The 25,056-nt window shown below is 47.2% G+C and overlaps 1 protein-coding gene across 17 annotated transcripts in view; it reads right to left on the bottom strand.

The window, feature by feature from the left end:
* Fnbp1 (formin binding protein 1) overlaps positions 1-22,671 on the bottom strand; it is a 104,542-nt gene extending 81,871 nt beyond the window's left edge. For all 17 annotated transcript variants that reach the window (XM_076845263.1, XM_076845260.1, XM_076845261.1 and 14 more), the window contains exon 1: positions 22,450-22,671. In XM_076845263.1, coding sequence (XP_076701378.1) covers positions 22,450-22,473 — 24 coding nt within the window. In that variant the 5' untranslated portion in view covers positions 22,474-22,671. The remainder of the gene's footprint in view (positions 1-22,449) is intronic.
* Between the last annotated feature and the right edge of the window lie 2,385 nt (positions 22,672-25,056).

The following is a 25,056-nucleotide window of genomic DNA, read 5'->3' as shown; positions in this document are numbered from 1 at the left end:
TTAGTAAAAAAAAATTTGAATCAGATAGCTAATAACTTTGTTTTCAGAAATCCAAAGCACCTCCAACATAAAATTCTGCTTGAAAATGTTTACTTATTACTAAAATAAGTAGAAATATAGTCCAACCAAGTAAGTAGACTACAGCTTCTTTATTGTAATATGTTATTATGAAATTATTTATTTATTTTTGCGTAATGGAGATTTAACCCAGGGCCTTGGACATGCTAGGCAAGTGCTCTACTACTTTTTTCTTGGGACAGGGTCTCACTAAATTGCCCAGGCTGGTCTAGAACTTGTGATCCTCCTGCCTCAGTCTTCCAAGTTATTGACATTTACAGGCATGGGCCACCAAGCACAGCTGAAATGAATTTTTTCATGTTTCTGAAAATATAACTTTGCTTTATCTTCTTTTAAAAAATATTCACCAGGAGCTGGGGATGTGGCTCAAGCGGTAGCGCGCTCGCCTGGCATGCGTGCGGCCCGGGTTCGATCCTTAGCACCACATACAAACAAAGATGTTGTGTCTGCCGAAAACTAAGAAAAAATAAATATTAAAAAAAAAATTATCTCTCTCTCTCTCTAAAAACAAAAATAAAAAATATTTACCATAGTGATGTGCACCTGTAGTCACAGCAGCTCTGTAGCCTGAGGCAGGGGGATTGCAAGTTCTAGGCCAAGGCCTGTCTGGGAAACTTAATTTCTAAATCAAATTCGAGGCCAGCCTCAGCAACTTAGTGAGGCCCTGGCTCAACAAAATAATAAAATAAAAATAAATAAAGATTTAAAAAGGGTTGGGGATATAGCTCAGTGGTAAAGTCCCCCTGGGTTCAGTCCCAGCATGAAAAATAAAAAGCCTATCGACAGTTATTTGATTCTACAGTAGCTAACCTTGCAACTCATACAAGGATATCCACGATCTTTATGCTTAAAGGCCTTATTTACTGCACTGACTTATTTTTAAATTTTAATAATAGACTTCATTTTTTAAAAGTAGTTTTAGGCTCACAGACAATGCAAGCAGAAAGTGCAGAGTCCCCACGTTGCCCATCAGCTGGGGCCACCATTCATTCACATCTTGAGTGGGGGGTGGCGCAGGGGCAACTGACAATCCAGGACTCATACGTGGTCATGAACTCAGGGCCACAGGTCACATCGGGGTTCACTTGTGTTGCTCAGGTCTGAATTTGGCCAAATGGATGATATAACTTACCCTTGGTTTTAGTGTCATACAGAATTATTTTATTGCCCTAAAAATGCCCTGGCCCGGCACCCCCCACCCCGCCCCCGGCCGCAACGGCCAGTCTCTTTCCTGTCCCTGTCATGTCTACTCTTCAGGATGCTGTGGAGCTGGACTCATTCACCAGGCCAGCCTGGCTGTCTACCTCGCAGTGGCACGGACACTTCTTCCCGCCCTCCACGGCCCGAAGCCCCTCCACCCTGGTGCTGGACAATACTGCCTAAGCGTCCTGCCCGGTGGTGAGGCCATTTGCCTTCCCAAAGGCTTCTTGTTTCCGAGTGGCGGCAATTATGAGTAAAGTCGCTACAAACATCCACGTAGGAGGTTTTCACAGATATTTCACTTTTAAAAACAAATCCTGGTCTGGGGATTTAGCTCAGGGGTGGGGCACTTGCCTAGCATGCCCAAGACCCTGGGTTTGATTCCTAATCCTCCCCCAAATCATGAATATCCAATGTGTGGCGAGTCATAGGCTTGCCGTGTGATTTCCTTTTTGCAGGCAGGATCCATAAAGATAGGGAAACTAGCAGAACAATGCTCTCTTCTCCAGGGAAGCCTTGCCTCCATCACCTCCCCTGTACTTTGTCACATCATATTATGTACTCTTGTGGCATTGATTAGGATATCTCTCCATATTTACCTGGTGGTTTTTTGACTCAAGTCTGTCTTCACAATCAGACTGTGTTGGAGCTGCCGGGGACGCTACAAAAGCCCCAGTCTGCTTGAAACGCAGTGGGCACAGCCCACAAGTCCACCCTGCGACTCACCACTTAGGAAACAATAATGCAGCTGAGCCAAATCTTTCCAAAAGAATTTCTACAAACTCTGGGGGGCGGGGGGGAACTGTCTCCTGATATTTTGAAGTGGGGACTTTATTTCAAGCATCTTTATTTCAAAAATCATCTTTTACTCTTTAGAAATAGTCAAGAAATAAGCAAATGAGTTGATCAAATCATTATATTTTCCCCCAGAAAAAAAGCTGACATAAACCAGCCAAGTTGACTTTCTGGATTAAACTAGCATCGATGGCACTGATTTCATAAAAAGCATTGATGGAGGGCTGGGGACAGAGCCCAGTTGGTAGAGTGCTTGCCTTGCCTGCACAAGGCCCTGGGCTCAATCCCCAGCACCACACACACACACACACACACACACACACACACAGTGTGGACTTAATAGTGACCTTGGATAAAAGCTACACCCACGGAGTGGCTCAAGAAGACATTTCAGAAGATCAATTTTGTAATTTGCTCTGACATTTTACAAATCAGTAACTTAAGTTGCAAGACACAGCACCACGACTGTCCCTCTGGAGCCCCAACGGGCCCAGTTCCCAGTTCCAAGTCCCAAGTCGGGGATCATTAACCCGAGACCTGAGCGACACGCCTCTGCTGTGGTCTGCGCAGGGAGGGCCCGCGCAGCGCAGGAACCTCGAGACTGCCCAGCACAATGCCCTGTACCTACGCAGACGCTGGGCCGGTGATTTCGCAGGACCTCGCTAGATTAAAAACAAAACCAAAGGCTACAGGAGTGGAGACCAAGTGCTCCGGCCCCCTTGGAGGCTATCCTGCTGACTGCCTTTGGGCAACAGAGCGATGTTTTAATCACAGTTTCTCAGTTCGAATACTAAGAGGGAAATTCTGTTGGCGGTGGAAACCCTGGCACGAATAGCATCCAGCCTGGGTCTGGGCCTGGGCAACGGCCGCTCATTTTCATCTCAACAATGCCCACAGCCGCCCCTCCCACGCGACCAGTCCTCTAGGGTTGCCTGCTAACTCTTCTCCTGTTGGGCGTTTTTCCTTTTTGGGACACTAAGTCTTGCCTGTTTGAGAAGAGCAAGACTGCAACTTGAAAATTATTTCTGCCACAACTACACTAAAAGGCCTCAGGAACAGCAGCGTTTCCAGTCGGTGGAGAAGGCACGGCGGCCCCTCAGCAGGGAGCCATCCCTTCCAGCCTGAAGGTCCTTGGACTGGCTCTCAATGCCCAGCAGAGCCCAACTCTCAAGGACTTTGAAAAGCTGCCATTTCTTCAAATGTCGGGCAGCTCAGAATACGCTCAGGCTGGCCCTGGGGGCTGTGGGTCAGTGCCACCCCCTGGACTGACACTGACTCCATCACTATCACTCAGGTGCACAGAGATCCCACCCTGGCAGACAACAACCAGACCACACCAAAAGAAAACAAAACCACAGGTGCTGGGGCTTGGCCGCGGAGGGCCCAGGGTGTGATCCCCAGCACTGGGAAAACGGAAAAGCAAATGTCTCCCAAACAATGTCAAGCGGCTGGTTATCTTCTCAAAGTCCTTCTGATAAAGGCAACTAGTCATTCAGAACAGGTGGGTTTTATGTAATGAAAATTGCTATACAATTTCTAGAAACCTCATTCCCATTAAACTTCAGGACGACTGGCAAGCTGTTTCCTATGTGTGCCCCCCCCCCCAACCTGGGTCAGGGCCTTGCATTTTCATGTTAGTGGAAGTGAATCACAACACAGGCAAACTGAATGGTGTCTATAGCCAGTCTAACCACCCGGTTTACAGTTGTCTTGAGCCACAAGGTGTGATTACAGTAAGGTATAAAAACGTCACCTTGGCACACGTCGTAAACACCACCTTCGGCTACCTTAGCTCAGGTGTCCTGTGTAAGGAGAAGACAAAACACCTCTAAGTGCTAGTTTTGGTGGCTAGCTTGACAATTGATGTGGTGGCAATTCATTTTCAGGGAGAACAATTCCTAATGAGTCCTTTGAGTTCTGTCCAGTGCCGCAAGCTGCCCCTAATGCCCTCAGACTGGCTTGGCCACTCAGATGGCCCTCACAGAAACTTCCAGAAACACAACCCAGCCATCCTCTCAGGCCGCGGGAGAAATTTTAAAGAACTTTTCTGAAGAATAAAGATCGACTGTTTTATGAAGAGATAACAAAGATGCGCAGCACTGATCTATTTTTTTTTTTTTAATTGAGAAGGACTCAAATAACATAAAATTGACCATTTAAAAGAGAAGAGTTTGAGGCATTCAGTTCCTTCAGTGCTGCATGCCCAGGACCTCTGTCTACCTCTAAAACACCTCATAACCGCAAAGTTACATCTGTGTCACCAAGCACCCTCCAGGCTTCACGAGGGCTGCGAACCAGGCAAGGACCCACCGTCCCGGCCCTCGCCTTTGGCAGATACCAACTTGATTTCTGTCTCTTACTTTACTTATTCTGGACATTTATCTAAATACAATCTGCAATGTGTTTGGCTTTCATTTTGTGTGACATTTTTAAGGTTCCTCCAGGTTGCAGTGCAATCAGGGCTTCGTGGCTTCTTTTGGCCTAACACCATCCCACTGTACGGACGAACCCCGTTTCCTTCATCCACTGAGCTGTCCCTGGATGCTTGGGTTTCCCCGATTCTTGGCATTCTTTTGTTTTTGTTTTTTTCTTTTGGTACTGAGGATTAAACCCAAGGGGGCCTAACCACTGAGCCACATCCCTGTCCCTTTTTATATTTTATTTAGAGACAGAATCTCGCTGAGTTGCTTAGAGCCTCGCTAAGTTGCTAAGGCTGGCTTTGAACTCAGGATCCTCCTGCCTCGGCCTCCCAAACTGCAGGATTACAGGGTGCGCCACTGTGCCTGGCCTGACTTTTGGCTTTTGTGAACGAACCCATACACGTTATTTGTTTGAACCTGGTTTTCAGTCCTTCGGGGTTTCTACCTCCCAGCAGCAGGGCAGGATCAAGTGGTATGATGCTGTCTAGCCTCTGGGGAGCTGCCGTGGGTTTTGCCAGCGGCTGAGCCATTCTGCATTCCCACCAGCAACGACATGGGTCCCGCTCCTCCACCTGCTCTGCCCCGACACCTGTTGTTTCCCTACACTTTTCTGATCAGAGCCACAGGGCTATGGGCCTGCCCTGCTCTGGTTTTGGGCTGCCTTCCTGCGCCAGTGGTAACGTTCAGCGTCTTTTCATGTTTGCTAGCCATCTGTGTCTCTTCTTCGGAGGCCCAGTCTGTTTTTCATTACTTCACTTCATGACAATAAAGAAAAAGGATCTCAGTCTTTAATACCACTTTCTTTAAAACTGGCTCCCACAGGCACATTTTAAAAATCTATGTTTGCAAGTGGCAGTTGTTAACAAAGAGCCTAAACTATGTGTTGACGAAGGGCAAAAATCAAGGCCATTTCAACCTTGCCAAATGCCACATTTATTGAGCATCTACTATGTACAAGAAGCTGGTGGCACAGCATCAAACAAACTAAACAGCTGGGTGTGGTGGCGCACACCTGTAATCCCAGTGACTCGGGAGGCTGCAGCAGGAGGACTGCAAGTTCAAGGCCAGCTTCAGCAATTGAGGGAGACCCTGCCTCAAAATAAAAAGTAAAAAGGGCTTGGGATGTAGCTCCCTTGTTGGGTTCAATCCAACAAAAACAACAACAAGACACCATGCTTCAATAAGGGCCCTTGCCTGGTTCTCAGCCCCTGCACTCCGTGGTGGCTGTCTCTCTTTTCTCACTTGTGCCTCCTGAGTGCCTAACCCTGGTCCTCAGACGGGCCACAAGTCAAGGCGGCTCAGCACACAGTATGTAAATAGGACTCTCCTCTCCTCTCCAGCTGCTCTGGTCTCCGCCAACGGGAGAGTCAGGACACGGGTGATATTTGGTTTTTGTTGGTTGGTTGGTTTTTTCCCCCAGTACCAGGAATTGAACCCACAGAGGGCTTGACTACTGAGCTCCATCCCCAGCCCTTTTTATTTTTTGATTCAGGGTCTCACTAAGCTGATGGCAGCTGAGGCTGGTCTCGAACTTGCAATTCTCCTGCCTCAGCCTTCTGCATCTCTGGGGTTACAGGCATGCACCCCTGTTGGGCTCAGGTGATCCCCCGGGGGAGCTGGGACTTACAATACATATAATCTTTTTTTTTGGGGGGGAGGGGTAACCAGAGATTGAACTCAGGGGCACTTGACCTCTGAGCCATATATCCTCAGCCCTATTCTTTCTGTAATTTATTTAGAGACAGGGTCTCACTCAGTTGCTTAGCACCTCCTTTTTGCCAAGGCTGACTTTGAACTCGAGATCCTCCTGCCTCAGCCTCCCAACTGCTGGGATAATGCCTATCACCTTGAGTTCAGCTTACATCTGCAATAGCTTAACAGCCAGACCCCTCACGACAAGCATGTGCGCCAGGTGGGGTTCATTCATCAAACAAACATTCATTTTTAAATAGACAGCTCTTTTTATAGACAGCACTCACCGTGAGACCCAGAGCCCCGCTAATGAGGACGCCCTTGCCTGCTGGTCCAGCTGACTCGCTCTCAATCTTCCTTTGATAATCAAAGAGAATTCATGGGTCTGCGTGGAATGACCGGAAACGGTCTTCATCCCACCCCACGACTTCAAACATCTCTCTAGGGTTTTGTCTAATGACTGTTCATTCCACTTTCTTGAACAGTAACTGCCATTTTTTCATCCAAGGAAATCCAGAAGGTGAGGAAAGGAGGCCCGTCCTGCTTCCCTCTCCACCAGGAACCGGGGGGCTTTTTTCGGTCTGAGGATTGAACACCGGGGGCGCTCGCACACTGAGCCACACCCCAGCCCTGCTTTGCATTGTATTTAGAGACAGGGCCTCACTGAGCTGCTTAGGGACTCACTGAGTTGCTGAGGCTGGCTTTGAACTTGATCCTCCTGCCTCAGCCTCTAAAGCCGCTGAGCTAGGGTACTTTTATCAAAACTGCCTCAAGTTCTTCTGGGGTATTATTTACCCTACTTTACGTACTTGCCAAACTACCAAAGTAACAAAATGAATTGAAGAGTAAACCTTTCAAGTTTCTCAGCCAAAAAAGTTTTTGATCAGCAAAACACTCCTTGGTATTTTTGCCTATAGAGTCACACCCAGGACATTCAATCTAGAGGAGAGCCTGAGGACTCAAGCAGTGGCCCTAATGATTCTATTTATGTGCCACTTTTAAACCACTGAACCCTTTACAAACCTCCTATTAACATTATTAGCATTTCTGTGAGCTAGTGTGGGAACTATACATGAAATTCTACATAGAGATTCTAGCCTTAGAACTAGTTACTGGGCTATAATCGACACTGACGCATTCTCCTATGAACCAGTCCTCATGGGATGAAGCAGAAACAGGACTCAGATAACCTAAGAACACAGTTGAAGGGACTCAGTGTTCTTCCTGTGGCCTGGTTTGTACCCAATTCCTTGATCTCTTCTATTATACCAGAAACAAGGAAGTGCTCATTGAGTTTCTTTCTTTCTTTCTTTTTCTGTACTGGGAATTGAGCCCAAGGGCTCTTTCCCACTGAGCTACATCTCCAGTCCTTCTTATTTTGATACAGACAACTCACTAAGTTGCTGAGGCTGGCCTTGAATTTGGGATCCTCCTGCCTCAGCCTCCTGAGCCACTGGGATTATAAACACTACAGGCACATGCCCTGTGCCCAGCCTCTAATTAGTCTTAATGTCTTCATGTCAGAACATCTTACATTCCTACTCTGTCATCTTCAGAGAAAATAAGGATTGAAATTTCTTAAATGTTTCTCAAATTTTCAATTCCATATTCTAGGGGATTTCTTCAAAGAGAAAATGATCTTATTTTATCTTTAAACTGGAATAAAGAGACACATAGTCGCCCTGTCCTTTAATACATGAGGGGATTCAGGGGTGCAGCTCTATGGTGGAGTATGTGCTTAGCCTACACACACACACAGACACACACACACAGACACACACACACACACACACACATACACACAATAAGAGCTGGGGGTGTAGCTCCATGGTAAAGCCCCATTGAATTTAATCCCAAGTGTCCCTCCCAAAGGGGGGAGGATACTGTTACTACCATCTATCACAACATCCAAGGATACTGTTCCAATTATTATTATTGTACAATAAATCACCCCCAAAACTTAGTGGGAAAGAACCGTTTTATTGTGGGTCAGGAATTTGGATAGGAACACATGGCTTGGGCCGTAGCTGGGACTCTGGCTGGTGGCTGATGACAACTGTTGTTTGCCTGTCAACAGGAACCTCTGCGACTGGCTTCTCCTGGGGTCTCTCCAGCGGGGCCAACTGGGCTTCTTAACAACATGGCGCTGGGTTGGAAAAGTAGACACCCCAGAAGAACAGGGCACGAGTGCATGGTATGTTCTGGTTCTGCCTCAGAAACCGCGTGGTATCGCTTCACCACTCTCACTGGTCAAGACCGTCACAGAGGAGTGTCAAAGTCACGTTGTAAATGGCATGAGGATGGGGTATGGCGGACACCTTGCAGAACAGAAGGGCGCATAGTGAAGGAGAGTCCCCCCAATCTGATTCATTGGTGACCTGGCAGTGCCCGTTTAGACCGTCTCTGAGAAGATAGGAGGAAAATTACACAATATGTGTTACGACAGGAAGTCTTAGCAAGTGCGGACTGACGAGTTCTGAGCTTCTCTCTGCATCTCCATAGGTCAGAATAAGCCTATGGGCAGTTTTCAAAGGAGCGAGTCTGTCTGTAAAAACCTATTAAAGTGAACCATGGGTGGCATTAATCTGATGGCTACCAAAGACTGATTGCCCACCAGCGGCCACTGATTGCTGCTTTGCGCATTTCTGACCGGGTAGAATAATTTCACCTTTAAGCACCTGGAAGTCTCAAGCTCCGCTGTTACGCTCTTATAAGGATTTACAAAATCAACCCTACAGTCCACCCCCAAAACAAGTTCCACACAATGGTTCTTAGTAAGGTGAACACTTCAGCAACCAGAGGGCACGGCCACCGTCCAGAGAGCAAGGACAGGTGTCCTGAAGTCCAGAGTTAAACAACGGTGCTCGGAGGACTCTAGCTATGCCAAGAGCTTGGAATTTTACCCTCTAAATTCTAGCTTTCAGATTATCCATATTTATGTCTTCAGCCTAGGTCTCCTCCCTAAACTCCAGATGCGCATATTTAAGCATCTGCTGGATAACCAGATCCGCACAAGTCCGCTACGCCCTGGGTTTCCTGCCCCTTTACCTCAGGTCTCCACACTGGTACCCAGGAGTATCTGATACGCTCTGCCCTTTTTCTTGGCCCAGAATGATGCCTACCACCTAGTAGGTGGTCAGCAATACTATTTGATTTAAGAAATGATGACTTATTAGTACCCAAGTGAACCACAAAGCCAGAAGGAAGGGGGGCCTGAAAACGGCATGGAAGCGGCTGGCTGAGGAGACAAGCCGCCCCAGGATGCTGCTAGGTGTTAAATTCATTGTAAAGAATAAAATAAGCAGGCAGGTGTGGAGGTGCACATCTGTAATCCCAGTGGCTCAGGAGGACTGCAAGTTCAAAGCCAGCCTCAGCATCTTAGACTCTGAGCAATTTAGTGAGACCTACCCTGTCTCAGAATAAAACATAAAAAGGGCTGGGGACGTGGCTCAGTGGTTAAGCGCCCCAGATTCAGTCCCAGTATTAAAAAAGAAAAAAAAAAAAAAGGCAGAGATTAAGGATGCATGAGAAACCAAATGGCGCAATGCTCAATGGCACTACCTGATCCATATCAGAACCGCAGGGGGCTTCCCAAGTGTAGATTCTTGAAAATATGTAAATAGATCATAGAATGACGGATTCTCAGTCTCGCCAATGTGGAAAGTGATGAGATGAATACCTAACATCCAATCTTGGTGCCATCTTTGAGATGCAATTTTGAACATAGATTAAAATAAAAAAGATCTACACATAATTAATCATGCTGCCCTCTGCCTACAGAACAGAATGGGATAAAACAACCGTCCACACAGTATCGGTAAAAGGCTCCACTCAGCCTTAATGTAGACCCATCCTCCAGAGGAGACGAGTGCCTCCGGCTCCCAGAGCTTGCTGTCATCAGCCATCATCTTCACCCAGTTCTATTCTGATTTTATGCTCTCCAAGAACCGAGGTGCAGAACTTAGCTTGCCACAGAGATTAGCCTCTGGGAAGAGAATGTTCAGATCAACAAATACGAATATCCAGGCTCCTTAGGAAAATACCCCTCGCTGGACGTTGAAGCTTTGCTTTCTGGGGCTGGGGATGAGACCCTGGATTTGATCACCAGCGCTCCCTACCACCTGACCCCAGTGCATTTAGGTGTGTTCATCAGTCTTGGGAGTTTGGTTATGTGAGTCACTTCCAGGCACGCTACATTCCAACCACAAATCTTGTTGAGCTGAGGTTCAAAAGCTGACAGCCTTCTCCAGACTACGCCAGCGAAGGAGAAACTGGGGGAGGAAGAAGTGATGGAGGTTTGAGTTTTATGTTCAGCTGGTAAAAAAACCAAAAAATACCTGAAAAAGGAATGAGACTGAAATACTGGCCCAGCGGCGCCTGCCTTCCACAGGCTGAGGGTCTCTCACGGGCTGTCAAGGTAAAGCCACGTCCTTCCGTGGTTCTCAGCCAGTCTGCATTCCCAGGCTCCCGCCACATGCCCTGCTCACCCAAGAGCTCACGTCCTCCCAGGGGCCTCTGGATCACAGCTGGACCACCCTTCTGCCTGGATGCCCACTGGCCTCTCACCTCTACCTGACCTTCAGAACTTGGCTTGATGCTGCTCTTTGCCAGTTGGGCTTCGCTCCTGGGCACACATTTCCACAGCTACCCTCCACTGTCCCCAACATGCGGCACTGTGGCTTCTGTCTGTCTCAGCATCTACAGGCTACCAACTACCCCGGGGCAAGAACCTGGTCTTAGCAGGACATGGCGGCCTGCACCTGGGACCCAGACCTTGGGAGGCTGGGGTGGAAGGACTGCTTGAGTCCAGAAGTTCAAGGCCAGCTGGGCAGCACAGAAAGGTTCTTTAAAAAAAAAAAAAAAAAAATAGGAACCATATGTTGGTACTTAGTAGATGCTCAAAAAACACACAGGAAGAGGTAAAATAAGTCCCAAGCAGATTAATTGGTTTTCTATCTTATCTGGAAGTTATTTTCATTATTCATTTGTTTTATTTATTTAATTTTTTTGGTACTGGGGATTGAACCCAGGGGCGCTCTGCCACTGAGCTATACCCCCCCAATACAGATAAATCTGCATGCACATCTACACTCATGAAATCCAAATGCCTGTCAAAGGCTCCACCAGGAATTTCCATGTGTATCTTCAAATATAAATATTTTAAAATGTCTTAGCTATCTTTGCTAAGAAAAAAATCAATCCCAAACTAGGTTGACACATAGTATTATCTCAAGTGGCAAATATCCAGTTTTTTGAGGGGAGAAATAATGTGATTTCAGTAGGACTTTTTTTAAAAAGTGGTAAAAATAGCCAAAAAGAACTATGACCCCTAGGGACAGATTGAAATATGATCTCTTCAATAGACTCAGGTATACAGCAAAACTCAGTATTTTAGTGTTTAGGAGTCTGTTTGGGGATTTTTTTTTTTTAAAGGAAAAGATAATTATACAGTTGATGTGGCCTCTTGAATCCATATTACTTTCCAAAGCAATGATTTCTAGGCACTTTCCTGATATCAGGCCATTTTATTTTATTTTTATACTAGGACCAAACCCAGAGGTGCTTAACCACTGAGCCACATCCTCAGCCCTTTTTTGTATTTTATTTAGAGACAGGGTCTCTAAGTTGCTGAGGCTGCCCTCAAACTAGTGATCCTCCTGCTTTAGCCTCCCAAGTAGCTAAGGTTACAGGCTTTCACCACCACATCTGGCTTCAGGTTATTTCAATTTAAACAGAATTTTAGAAACAAAGCTTTTTGTGAAAATCAAGAGGCTAGGACGTAGGGGTTGGGGCTCAGGGGTACAACGCCTGCCTGGCATGTGTGAGGCACTGGGTTCGATTCTCAGCACCGCATATAAGTAAATAATAAGGTCCATTGACAATTGAAAAAAAAAGGTGAGGGTGTGAACCACTCACTTTTCGGGACATCTTTCTCCACGGATGTGTTCCCAGGAGCTGGGTTTCTCCTCCACCCTCCCGTCATGATGGTAAGTGCATTTACTCATCACCTCTCATCCAAGAATCAAAGAGCAGTTTCCAGACAAGCCCACACCGTCACGCCTCCTTGTGAAGAGAAAGGCAAGCACCGTTCTCACAGGGGAGGGACAGAGATGCAAGGACTTGCCCAACACTAAGAACAACACTAATAACGTTAGATGAGGCCAGCAGGGCGCCCAGCCCGAGCTCCAGAGCTGTGCAGGTGGCCCGGGGCCTGCACCCTTCTCCCCAGCACATCCAGGAATCGGCTCTCGATTTGGCTGCACAAATAGGAGGGGAAGAGCTTCCTCCAAGGTGCCAAGTTTTCTTTTGCCGTAGATATGAGAGAAAATGTTTAGTTTCTTGTTCCTCGAGAACCAAAACTTTGTTTGTTTTCTGGTTTTGCTTTGTTTTAGTCCAGGGGGCTGAATCTGGGCCGAACACACAGCAAAGTCCCCAGCCCCACCCCTTTTTTGGAGACAGGGGCTCACTAAGTTGCCAGGGCTGGCCTTGAACTTGTGATCCTCCTGCCTCAGCCTCCCGAGTCACTGGCATTACAGGCCTGTGCCACCACACCCAGGAAGAAGCAGCAAAACTGAGAGTCCTGCCTGTGACATGTGGAGTACCCTAAAGAGGCCAATACCTAGATTCCTCCTTGCTCTTTCTCCATTCAATTAAAATTCCTTGAAGGGGCCTGCAGGGTGTAGCTCATGATAGAGCACTTGCCTAGCAGGAGTGAGGCTCTGAGTTCGACTCCCAGCACTGCAAAATACGTAGTAAAGAAATAAATTCTTTCACCAAGGCAATTTGATACTAATCATTAGGATCCAGACAAACTAATCTCTGAGGGTGTACCTCAGTGGTAGAGCACTTGCCTAGCATGCAGGAGGCCCAGGGCTTACCTCCAGCACCAGAACCCCAAAACTCTGGGTTTGAAAGGAGGAGAGGATCACTTAGCACCAGCAGACAGCCTGCTGGTGTTAAACTTCATTCATGACTGTTGCTATGAGGTCCGCAGCCACAGCAGTGTGTCACGGCTTGTCAATATGAGAGGCCCCAAGAGTTTCACAAAGCAAAACCTCACAGGAGTGAGGGGTGGGGACAGGGAACTGTGAACTACGGATACAGAAGGTGCAGTTTTTAAAACTATTATCAACTTACTTTGTGTTAAAAAAAGAATAAAACCAAACAAAAACAAAAACTAAAGAAACAAGTTATAATAAAACTCTAGAAGTAGCCCTCACTGTCCGGGTGACCCTGGTAAGTGACTTCCCTCTGAGACTCATCCATAAGATGGAGTCAAAAGGCAGATTCACCAGGTGCTTTTTAGGTTATGGAGGCTGTATTGAAATCCCCTAACCAAGGTGCTTTGGGCACTTGACAAATGTCAGTTCTCTTCTATGTTCATGTTTTAAAAGACGGGCGGGGAGGGGATTTTGGTTCTTTGTATGGTTTTTCACAAAAGCAAGGAAGCAGAACATGACCACGCATAGCAGCAGAGACCAAGGACTCGGAAAGCACAAGTGGACACAAGACAATGAATGGCAAAATGTCATCATCCGTGAAGCTGGGTCACGGGGGACATGGGGGCTCGCAACATTGTTTTCTCTACATTTGTTTGAAAATGTCCACGTGAAAAAGTTCAGACAATAGTCAGGCACAAAGGTGCAGGCCTGAAATCCCAGACACTTGGGAGACTGAGGCAGGAGGATCCCAAGCCAGTCTCAGCAAGTTAGCAAGATCACTGGGACGTAGATCAATAGAAAAGTGCCCCTAGTGACAAAAAAAAAAAAAAAAAAAAATTCAAATAATAATGATGACTTTTAAAGTTATGCACTTAAAAGACAGTGTTTGGAGGGGTGCTGGGCCCTAGCTCAGTGGCTGTGTTTGCCTGGCATGTGTAAGGTCCATCCCTAGCACCACAAAAAAGGAAAAAAAAAAAAAAATTAAAAAGATAGAGAAGGGAATCTATAGCCTGAAAGACCTAGGGTTGAATCCGGGTTTCTACTCTGTGAACTTGGATGAGTTCTTTTCCATCCTAGCCTCAGCTGCTCCACCATGAGAGGGTTTCCAGTGGTGGGGCTGATGCACAGAGCACTGGCTGCCCAGCTGCCAGGCGTGTCCCCTGAGGCTGGCCTCATCTTCTGAGCTGAGGTCATGTTTTCTACAGCACCCCAGCCTAGGCCTGAGCAAGATGGTAGCCAAGGTCCCTCTCTTCACGGGGCGAACCCCGGCTAATGAAGGAGCTGGGTGGGGGAAAGGAGTCTGACCATTTCTGCCGGAAGTGCGACTCCTTGATCAGGTAATCTCTGCTCTGGAGCGCACAGGGCCTCGTGTTCTGATCTGCTGCTTTCCTCCCTTTTCCTGTCACAGGGCTACTCCCCAACCTCCTGCACCCAGGACTTGAGCAGCAGGAGTGGCGCGCCCCAAGCTCTCAACCAACTCAAGGATGAGAGCACTACCAGCAGGGCTTGCTGTGATTGGCATACAGGTGAAGTGGTACCAGAGGGCCAGAGCTTAGGCATGTATAAACTGTTTCCAGTTTTAGAAAACACAGACTACAGAAGTACAAATGGAAATTGGAGCTGCTGAAATGGATACAAGGAAACTGTAGATGCTAGTGTAACAATTATGAACTAATTACTATGAAAAATCAGATTCTGAGCTGGGCACCCTTGCACATGCCTGTAATCCCATCAGTTTGAGAGGCTGAGGCAGGAGGATCAAAAGTTTGAAGCGAGCCTCAAGAATTTCACAAGGCCCTAAGCAAAACAGTGAGACCCTGTCTCTAAATAAAATGTAATAAAGGGCTAGGGATGTGGTTCAGTGGTAAAGAATCCCTGGGTTCAATCCACAGTAGCAAAAAAAAAAAAAAAATCCTGGGCAATAATCTATTTCTGGCTGGGAGCGATGGCCCACATCTATAATCCCAATAACCGGGAGGGTCAGGCAGGAGGTTTGCAAGTTCAAAGCCAGCCTGAGCAACTTAATGAGAACCTGTATCAAAATGAAAAAAATAAAATAAAGAGGATTGGGGATGTAGCTCAGCGATCAAATGCCCATGAGTTTGATCCCCAGTACCAAACCAAACAAAAGACTAATTCTGAGTATTAGAATGGCATGTCCTAACTAAAAAAAAAGAAAAAAGAAAAGAAAAAGAAAAAGGGAACACCATATACTTCATGTAATGTTATAGTCCAAATGTGAACAGTCTTAGGCTTTTGCAATAAGGAAATGAAGTCCCATCTATATTTCTTTTCTTGTTGGTTGGTTAGTATCAACAATGGAAGTTATGTAAATTTAACACAAAATCTTACAAATAGGATGAGGCTTATGAAATAAAAGTTGGTTCTGGGGCTGGGCACAGTGGTACACGCCTATAATCCCAACAGCTTGGGAGGCTGAGACAGGAGGATCCTGAGTTCAAAGCCAACCTCAGGAAAAGCAAGGCACTAAGCAACTCAGTGAGACCCTGTCTCTAAATAAAATACAAAACAGGGCTGGGGGTGTGGCTCATTGGCCAAGTGCCCCTGAGCTCAATCCCGGTACCTCCCCCAAAAAAGTTGGTTCTGGGCTGGGGCTGTAGCTCAGTGGCAGACAGGTTGCCTAGCATGTGTGAGATACTGGGTTTGATCCTTAGCATCACATAAAAATAAAAAAAAATTCAGTCAATTCTGTCCATCTACAACTACAAAAAAATTTTTTTTAAAGTTGGTTCTCATTGGAAGACCCAAAACAAACAAACAAACAAGCTTATAGTCCCAGGTACTGGAGAGGCTCAGCTGGGAGGGTCCCTGAGTCCAAGACAGCTGGGTCACACAGGAAAACACTTGAAAACAACAATTGTTAGTGGTATTGCATTTTTAAAACCTCATATATCTCCAAATTGCTCTCTAATATAATGTGCATATTTGGCTTCTTGCGATTTAAAGAAATTTTAAACTTGACACCCTGTGAGGCTCTAGCTAGTAAGAGTACACGTTGCTAAAACCGGAGACAAATATTTCCTTATAAACACGAATTCCAGGAGACTTCACACCCACATTCTGAAATCTAATTAGATTCATTTCCCAGGGCACTCATTTATTCTTGGTAGCATGCAATTTTTAAGTGTCAAAATAAAACCTTATTTTTAAATGTGGGTGGTGTTGATGAAGGAGCATGAGTAATCCTTGCAGGAAGCAATATCGGCCAAAGAGGGGAAGCAGGAGATCCTGGACAGTCCTTCCAGAAACACGAGTGGCAGAGCGGTCACACGGTAGGGGAGGACCCTTACAAACTCCTTGAGGGACTCAAAGGAGTCTTACCTACCAAACGTGGCACAGGCTTTGTGCAGGATCCTGTCTACCGCAGGAGGAAAAAGCAACAGGCTGATGTGAACAGGAGCCTTGGACCCACCAAGCCACCTGGTTTTGTTGCCTTTCAATTACCATCTGCTCACAGGCAAAGTCGGGGTGCAAGCAAGCGTGTTGGGGTGAAGATGACAGAATTAATCTCATTCATCCTCTCTTCCTAGGAACGTCTGTCCTGCCCCCATAGTTTGGGGAAGCGCTACCTCGCCTGGCAGCCTTGCTATGTTCTTCCCAAACAGGAATCTGAAGGGCAAAGAAGAAAGAGCAGGAAAGCTGTGCACAGTAGTTAAGGCTCCGATTTAGCCTTCAAGGGCGCAAGGAGAAGTCATAATTCTCAAAACCTTAAACTGTTAATAATTACTTCAAGATTAAAAAAGATTAAGTATTACTTGTTTAAAATTTTAACACATTTTAAATTTCCTATATAAATACACCTATACTTATCAGGCATGAGTAGCATGAATGACAGTGGAATAGTAACTTTTCAACCTGACTTTAAAAGTCAGAGCCTCTGGGGTGTTGCTGGAGGGGGGGGAGGGATCCGCCTAGCAAGGCCTCCAGATCAATCGCCCAGCACAGTACAAGACAAAGGGTACCTAGACGGTTGGCCTGTACGTATGGGTCGGGGCTGGAGGAAATTAGATGTCTCTGTACCTCCCACTCAACTCTGCTGTGAACCTAAAGCTGCTCTAAAAAGACACTATTTCTTTAAAAAGGTGCCTAGAACTATGTAAAAGTTGCCAATTATAATTTTGAAAATGCAGGAAGGTGTTATAATGACCTTTTCATGATTTTTTTAAAACAAAAGGAAAAAAAAGAACTCAATCATTCATTTAGTAAATATTTATTGAACTCCTATATGGAGTCAGGCATCGTTCCCAGGACAGTAGGTAGATGATTCTTACACTGTTGCCTATTCAAAGTGCATCCTGCAACCCATGTCAATAGAGTCAGCATAGGTGGACGTACACTATGTGTCTGACATTACCTTAAAAACACAGGTCAGAAAGGATTCACAGAATATACTGCGGTGCTTCTCACTAGCTGACCACCATGTATTGCTTGGGACTCCCTGTTCTCTTTCTTGGATGCTGGCTGCTTCGTTTCTCATTAGCACCTAGCAAAGAAATAAGGATGGTGCAGAGGACACCAGGCGACAGCAAGACCAGGTCTGTCAACGAAGAATCTGGGAACTGCAAACCTGCAATGGTGACAGAGCTAAAATCTCCAATGGATTTATTCATATGTCACACTAATGAGCCAGCTAACAAAAAGCTGCACTGATACTTGAATAACCTGTCACTGCCTTCCAATAAATAGGTACAAAAAACCCACTCCAAGACTCTTGCTTTGCCATCTCTCCAATGACCAGTCACAATTTCAACAAGGTAGACAAGTCTACCCTGTTGACATTACCTTTTAAACAAAGTGTTAAGTAAATGCCTTTTGGCTTCTTCTTCTTCTTCTTCTTTTTTTTTTTTTTTTTAATTGGTGGTTCTGGAGGTTGAACCCAGGGCCTTGCACAAGCACTACACTACTAAGCTGCATCCCCAGGCCCTTTTTGGTTTACATAGAAACTTAAATGTCAGCATTTGCCTGGCATGCATGAGGCCTGGGGTCAATCCCTAGCACTGTTACAAAAAAAAAAAAAAAAAAGAAAGAAAAAGAAACATAAGGGCTGGGGATAGAGCTCAGTTGGTAGAGTGCTTGCCTCACATGCACAAGGCCCTGGGTTCAATCCCCAGCACCACAAAGAAAGAAAGAAAGAAAGAAGCCATAAATGTTTATTTTGATTCTGATGTTGCAGCCTAGAAGTAAAACCTACTTTATCTGCTTTCATAGAAATAAGTAGAGATCACTCAATGTATATATTGTGACAACAGACTCGAACAGGGGCCTTGTACAGTATCTGTTCAATAAATTTTTAAAAAAAATTAAAGGTGAATTTACGAAAAGTTTATGAGTTTTTTTTTTCTTTTGTATCAGGGATGGAACCCAGAGGCATGTAAACACTGAGTCACATTCCCGGCCACCCCCCTTTTATTTTTTAATTATTTTTTATTCTGAGACAGGGTCTCACTAAGTTGATCCTTCTGCCTCAGTCTTCGAAGTCGCTGGGATTACAGGCGTGCACCACTGCACCCAGCCAGAGATAATTTTATTCAAACCTAATTTCTTTCTCCTTTCTTTTCTTTTTTAAATTCCATTTTATTAGTTTACTTTTTAATGTGGTGCTGAGGATTGAACCCAGTGCCTCACACATGCTAGGCAATCGCTCTACCACTGAGCCACAACTCCAGCCCCAAACCTAATTTCTTTAAAATAGCCATTTAACTTTGTTATGACATTCTGATACAAAAAACCAAAAGCCACCCCCCTACAAAACAAACAAACAAACAAAACAACTGAAAGCCCAATGTGAGGCTGGAGATGTAGCTAGATGGTGCAGCACTCGCCCAGCATGCGCAGGGCCTAGGTCCAGTCCCCAGGACCACACCAAAACAAAACAAAAACCCAACTTAAATATAAATTAATCCAATAAAATTTTCACAAATTACAGGTTTTGAGTTCATTTTTATAGTTGCATGATAACTTCCTGACAATGACAATTTCTCAAAACTTTCTAGAATATGATTCATTTTTATAAAATATTCAAAGAACAAGAGAAAGGTTTAACTACCTCTAGAAGCAGGATGTGGCTTAAAAGCAGGTCTTTAGTGTGAAATGCATTTTTTTTTTAATTCCTGTGGGCTGGGGATCAAACCCAGGCCCTTGAAAATAGCAGGCCAGAACTCTACCACCGGGCTACCTCCCCAGCCCCGAAACCTGCAGTTTTAAAATGCCGACGTGGACTTCACTAAAGTCCTACAATGTGTGCCAAGTCTGATTGCATTTGTGAAGGTCCATGCAAGCTGCAACCACCTGTTACAAATAACTGAGGGCCACCCAAACCATAGTCGGTCTCTCCATCTAGAAGCATGACTCTGCCAAGTGAGGCTTTAGGGCCCCGTCATTATCTCATTACACATGTGCATGATCCCAAGCCACCATTTAAGGAAAACCCTCAATCACTGCTTCCCTCTGGGCTGCCCAGGCACCGCACTCTCAACCTCTGACCACCAGGAGTGGGGGCCTGTTCTTCAGCTCCAGCCGCTCTCATGTTCGATCCCAACGACCACTAATAGGTTAAGGCAGCTGAAGATGGGCATTTGGCTGCCTTGTGTGTCTTTGCATTTCAAATTACAACTAAAAATGTGGCCTTTTCCAGTCCTGCAGTACTGTGCTCTTTCCCTCACCTCCACTGAACAGTAAGCGGCTCACGGCAGAGCTCCCCAGGCACAGGAATGCCTTGGAAAACAACCCCTCGCCGTATTTGTACTTACAGACCTGCTGACTGGCTCACTCTTCCTCATCAAGTTACCAAGTGAAAAAAATGTTCCAAAACTTCACAATTTCTACATTAAAATGTTTTTCAGTTATTCTCATGTAGAAATTTCAAGCAAACACAGTAGAAGGAATATGAGCAGGGGCTCTTCTGCAGCCATCATCCAATTACAATAATTACCTTCAGGACCAATTTTGTTTCAATATCCTCCACCCACTACCACTGCAAATTCTGAGGCAAGCGCAAGATTTTGTATCATTCATATACATTTCAGTACCTCATTATTTATTTATAATACCTTTAAACAAAATTAATTTTTAAAATTATTTATTTTTTAATGAGGATGGAACCCAGTACCTCACATGAGTGAGGCAAGAGCTCCACCACTGAGCCCCCATTTGCTTTTTGCTAATGTATCACAATTGTACCTCAGTGTGGGATTCACCGTGCCATACACCACACACACATAACCTCGTCAATCTCATGCCCAGTACCTTCCCCCACCCATTTATTCTCAGTGACTCCTGTCCTTGTCGACCTTCCCTTCCCTCCATTCTCAAAAGAAATATCTACAGAATGATGCAGGCAGTGGGAGCTATTTTATCATTTCTTCCCCCAGCCACCCACCCCTTGACTGAGATACCTGCTGTGACATTTCACCGACTTCACTATGGAATGCTTACCTCCATGTCTGTCCCTATTTCACTCAGAAACATATTGTATTTTTCCCTCCATAAATTGAACATTGGGGGAAAAGAAATTCTATCCTCTTGATGAGGGCTATTTCTGATATGTTCCCCCATCCTCAAATAACCTAAAAAAATAAAAGGGGAGCAGGGCCCAGAGGTGGCTGCCTGTAATCCCAGCAACTGTGAAGGCTGAGGCAGGAGGCTCTCAAGTTTTAGGCTAACCTCAGTAATTCAGTGAGCCTCTGTCTTAAAATAAAAAATAAAAGGGTTGGAGGAGTAGCTTAGTGGTAAAGCACCCCAGGATTCAATCCCCAATACAAAAGGGGGAAAAAAAAAGTCAAAGTAAGTAGAAGAGGCACTGAAGAGGAAAGAAACACAGACCTAAAGGGGTGGATCTCTGCCTAATTAGGTGCAAATATGTTAGACTGTTAATTTATTTTCAAAATGAATATTTGTAAACATCAGCTAAAATTTTGTCATGGATCCCTTTAGACAGAGGATGTCTATAAAATGAATTATCTTAATTTAAGGGAGCCTTTGCCCTCAGGATTTTAGTATTACTAACAGTAGCTGCTTTGGAGCCTAAGAAATGGTTACGTAAAAACAATTAAAGCCAAAAATTTTTTTTTTCTTTCAGGGAGGATGCGCTCTGTTTCTGTAATTGCTCTAACCTTGTTTTATTTTGACATGAGATTTCTTGGCCTCATCCCAGACAGCAACCACCACCCCACACTTTCTCCTCCACACCCTTCACAAATGGAATTCCAAAAGGTAGGAAGCAGGCACTTCTGCTTCATCCTGGAGTTCATCCTGGGCCACAGCGTTCTTGAGCCCAGTTCAGGGCAACAATCGAGATTTCCGCGGCTCTTGCCCCTGAACACTGCACTGCCATCTCTGGCCCAGTGATCTCCCCAAGAGCCTGGGGAGGGCAGAGACACAATCTGGGTCCCAAACAGCCTCTCCTCGCGGGTACGGCCTGTGAACTGCCTTGGGTCGCCTGGAGGCTCTCGGTGCGGCGACAGCTTCTGGACACCAAGCTGCTTGTTTACCCCAGGCTGAGGGCACCGGCCGAGGCAGCCCTCACTGCCGACCTTACCCACTTGAAACTGTTTCCTCTGGGCAGCAGATAAGAACGGCTTACCCTGCGAATGCTCTTTCCTGAAATGGATAACGAGAGACTTCTAACTCCTACTACTTTCCTCCTCCAGGCCAAACGCCGCAGCCCCCTCAAATTCAGGATCTGAGTTGCCCCAAAGAACAAGTGCGCCCCGAACGGCGCGGGTCCCAAGTCTCCGCTTCCAGAGGGAAGACCTCACTTCTCGTCCTTGAAACCCCAAAACCCAAGGCGGGGACCCGGAGCCCGCCGCGGCCGCCCCGCCCCCGGGGGAGCGCCGGCTCCGCGGCAAGGGGAAGGCAGCCCGGGACCCAGCCGCGGGCGCCGGCACGCGTTACGCAGCCCAGCAGAGCCCAGGGCCTCCGCGCCCCGGGCCACGGCGGTGCGGGCATCGCCCCGGAGACGAAGGCTCCTCCTCACACGCCCGCCGGCCTCGGGGCGCCAGAGAGCAGGAGGCCGGCCCGCGCCCCCTCCCGGGCCGCAGGGCACCCGGACCCGCGCCTTCCTCCCGGGCGGCAGCGCGACCCGGCCCCCTTCTCCTTCTCCGGCCGATCGGACCCAACCCGCGTCCGCGGCTCTGACCCGCGGGGACCACAGCTCCCCTCGCCTCCAGAAGGCGGACTGGCGGCCCCTCCTGCTCGGCCCAGGCCAGCGGGGCCACCGGGACCCGCGCCTCCCCCCAGGCCGCGGGGAAACGCAGCCCGCGCGCGCACCGACCCGGCCGCCGGCGGCCCAGCCCCTCACTCACCCAGAGCTCAGTGCCCCAGCTCATGGTGCAGGGGGCGGGAAGGGGCGCCCCGCGCGGCGGGCGCGGCTCTCCGGTCCCCCTCCCGGCGATCGCCTCGCCCCTCGAGATCCCCGCGACCGCGGAAAGACGGAGTCCGTGCGGCCGCCGCCCGCTCGGGATCGCGGCTCCGAGCCCTGGGTCCCCTCGGCAGCTTCTCCTCTCTGTCGCGCCACAGCAAAATGGCCCGAGGAAGCGGCAGCCGCGACCGCCGCAGCGCCCGCCAGCCCCACACCGGGAGAGCGAGGGGAGGGGACGCGCCGAGGGAGGGGACGCGCGGAGGGAGGGGACGCGCGGAGGGAGGGGCGGGCGGGGCCGCGCCGGGGGCGGGGCCGGCCTGACAGCTCGCGCACGCGCGGCCGCCTAGCCCCCGGCCCGGCCCACCCTCTCGCCGGCTCCCAGCGCAGGGGCGCGTCGCCCAGGGGTCCGGAAGGACGCGCTGGGAGGCGCCAGTGCCCGCCGGACCTGAAACCCGGAGGACTGTGTCACTCTCCCCTTTACTTATGGGCAGCCGCGCTCTGCGCTCTCAGGACCGTCGCTCGCCTTTGAACCTCGCCGGTCCCTGTTATTACCCAGGCTCTGACGAGGCTGGTGTTCCTCCACCGCCGGGGCCGCTCGGGGCCGCAGGACAATACTTTCCCGCAGCCGTTCGCGCCGATCTGCTTCTCTGCACGCTCTTCCCACGGCGCAGCCCCCGCGGAGGCCCGAGGAGCCTGGCAGAGCTGCGCGGTGGGATGGGGGCCTGGGACCGTGATGTCCGGCACTGTAGCTAGGGGCGTCCAGGCAGACAGCGACTAAGCAGCTCCGAAGGACTCAGGGGCTTCAGCCTGATTTCAGATCTCTGAGAATAGTGATTTTTTTATGTTTCGCCAAGACTCTCAGACTTGAAATCACCTTCCCAAATGGGCAGAGCAAAAGCGCTGCTGGGACCACAGAGAATTTACCTTGTTCAAATCCAGGGGCCACACATAAGAGCTGGGTGGTCTCGGACGATGCCTCCATCTGTAGACGCCTAGAGCCCTTCTGACAACTGCAAGCGTTTATGTATCAGTGTCACCCTGTGGTGGTGTGGACCCAGGCGATGGGAACTTGGCCTAGGGTTGGTAAACCGAGAACGCACCTTATCTGGGTTACTTGCTCCCTTTCTTTCTATATGTTCTCAAGGTCCGCACAAATATCTTTTCAAGCTATGGGGGATTTTTGGAGTTCAGAATTATTTCCTCAGAACCATTAGGCCCCTTCCTCATAACTTTTCTTTTTCAGTTAATGCTACTACTGGATCCTTTCCTGAGTAAACATGGATGCCCCAAATCGGCCCCTATTTAAAAACTATTTCACAAGGATTCATTTTTCCAATCCCACCCTCCACTCAACCTGCTTATCATTCTCCTGCATGACTGGGTGGAGTTGCAAACCCCTTGCAGATAAACCTCCAAATCTACTTCCTTTGTTGAACAGTTACATTTAAACTGTCAAGGTTCTGGTCTGCTTTTTTCCAGTTACAAGCACCCACCTCCCTTCCTTCCCACCTCCCAATTCTGTTTAAATATTTTGCTCTCACAGTTACCAGGTCTCAGTACTCCTTATTCCGGAGACTGCTAGAAGTTTAACAATCAGAATGGCCAGCCACTTCCCTGCCAAGACAGATTAATAGCCTGGGTGCGCTGGAGGGGCTGGAAATGTAAACAGCCCTGCACAGTTTAGTCTGCTAACAGCTGGAAATGGTCAATGAAATGCAGGTTATCTACCAAGACCCTGCCACAGAATCACCACGATTTCCCTTCCTTCCAAGCCTTGCTCAAACACAATGATCTAATCTAGAGTTCTTGGATAGTTCTCAAAAATAGTGACCACTTGCAAAAATAGGTTAATCAGAAGGTAAAGCAATCTGCTGCTTTAAAGAGAAAGAGGAGGAGGAAAGGATGGCTTATGGGGGGAGGGGGAGAGAGGAAGATGCACCACATGAAGATGAAACTTTTTAAGATGAGTAAGCAGGAAACTATTAGTTGTAAAGACACATTTAAAGCCACAGCAAAACTGAGTTAATTATACCACTCTGCAAATATCTTTAAGTTGATTAAGTTTTGGTGGTAAATAGAAAATGTTTGAAAGAGAATTTTCAAAAAATAAAGGAGAAAGTCACCATTAATCTTGAAGTGAAGAAAACAACAGGGTCCAGGATAAAAGGAAATAAGTCAGCAGGAAAAAAGAATAAGTACTGCACAGTATTTTTTTAGGAAGGACTAAACACATTCTGTCTTCCTTAGAGTAAGAGGGAGTGGTCATAAGACTGGGTTTTTCACTATTGAAACCACTGTGACCTTACCTACCTGGGAATCAACTTTCTCCAGGGGTATTCAAAACCCTGTCTATATAAATGCTGGAATGACCAAAGGGGTTAGTCTGGGTTATAAACACCTGTTTCACCTCTCAGTTATATTTAGGGAACATTGACTAACATGTCATTACAAAGTTAGGATCTAAGTGGGTGACTTCATATATTGCCAATGAATAATCGGATCGTGTGGGAAATAGGAACGCTGACAGAAGTGAGACCCTGTATAGATTTCT

Source organism: Callospermophilus lateralis, chromosome 2 (assembly GCF_048772815.1).
Source record: "Callospermophilus lateralis isolate mCalLat2 chromosome 2, mCalLat2.hap1, whole genome shotgun sequence".
NCBI classification, from domain to species: domain Eukaryota; kingdom Metazoa; phylum Chordata; class Mammalia; order Rodentia; family Sciuridae; genus Callospermophilus; species Callospermophilus lateralis.
This window is presented reverse-complemented; position numbering and strand designations above follow the sequence as displayed.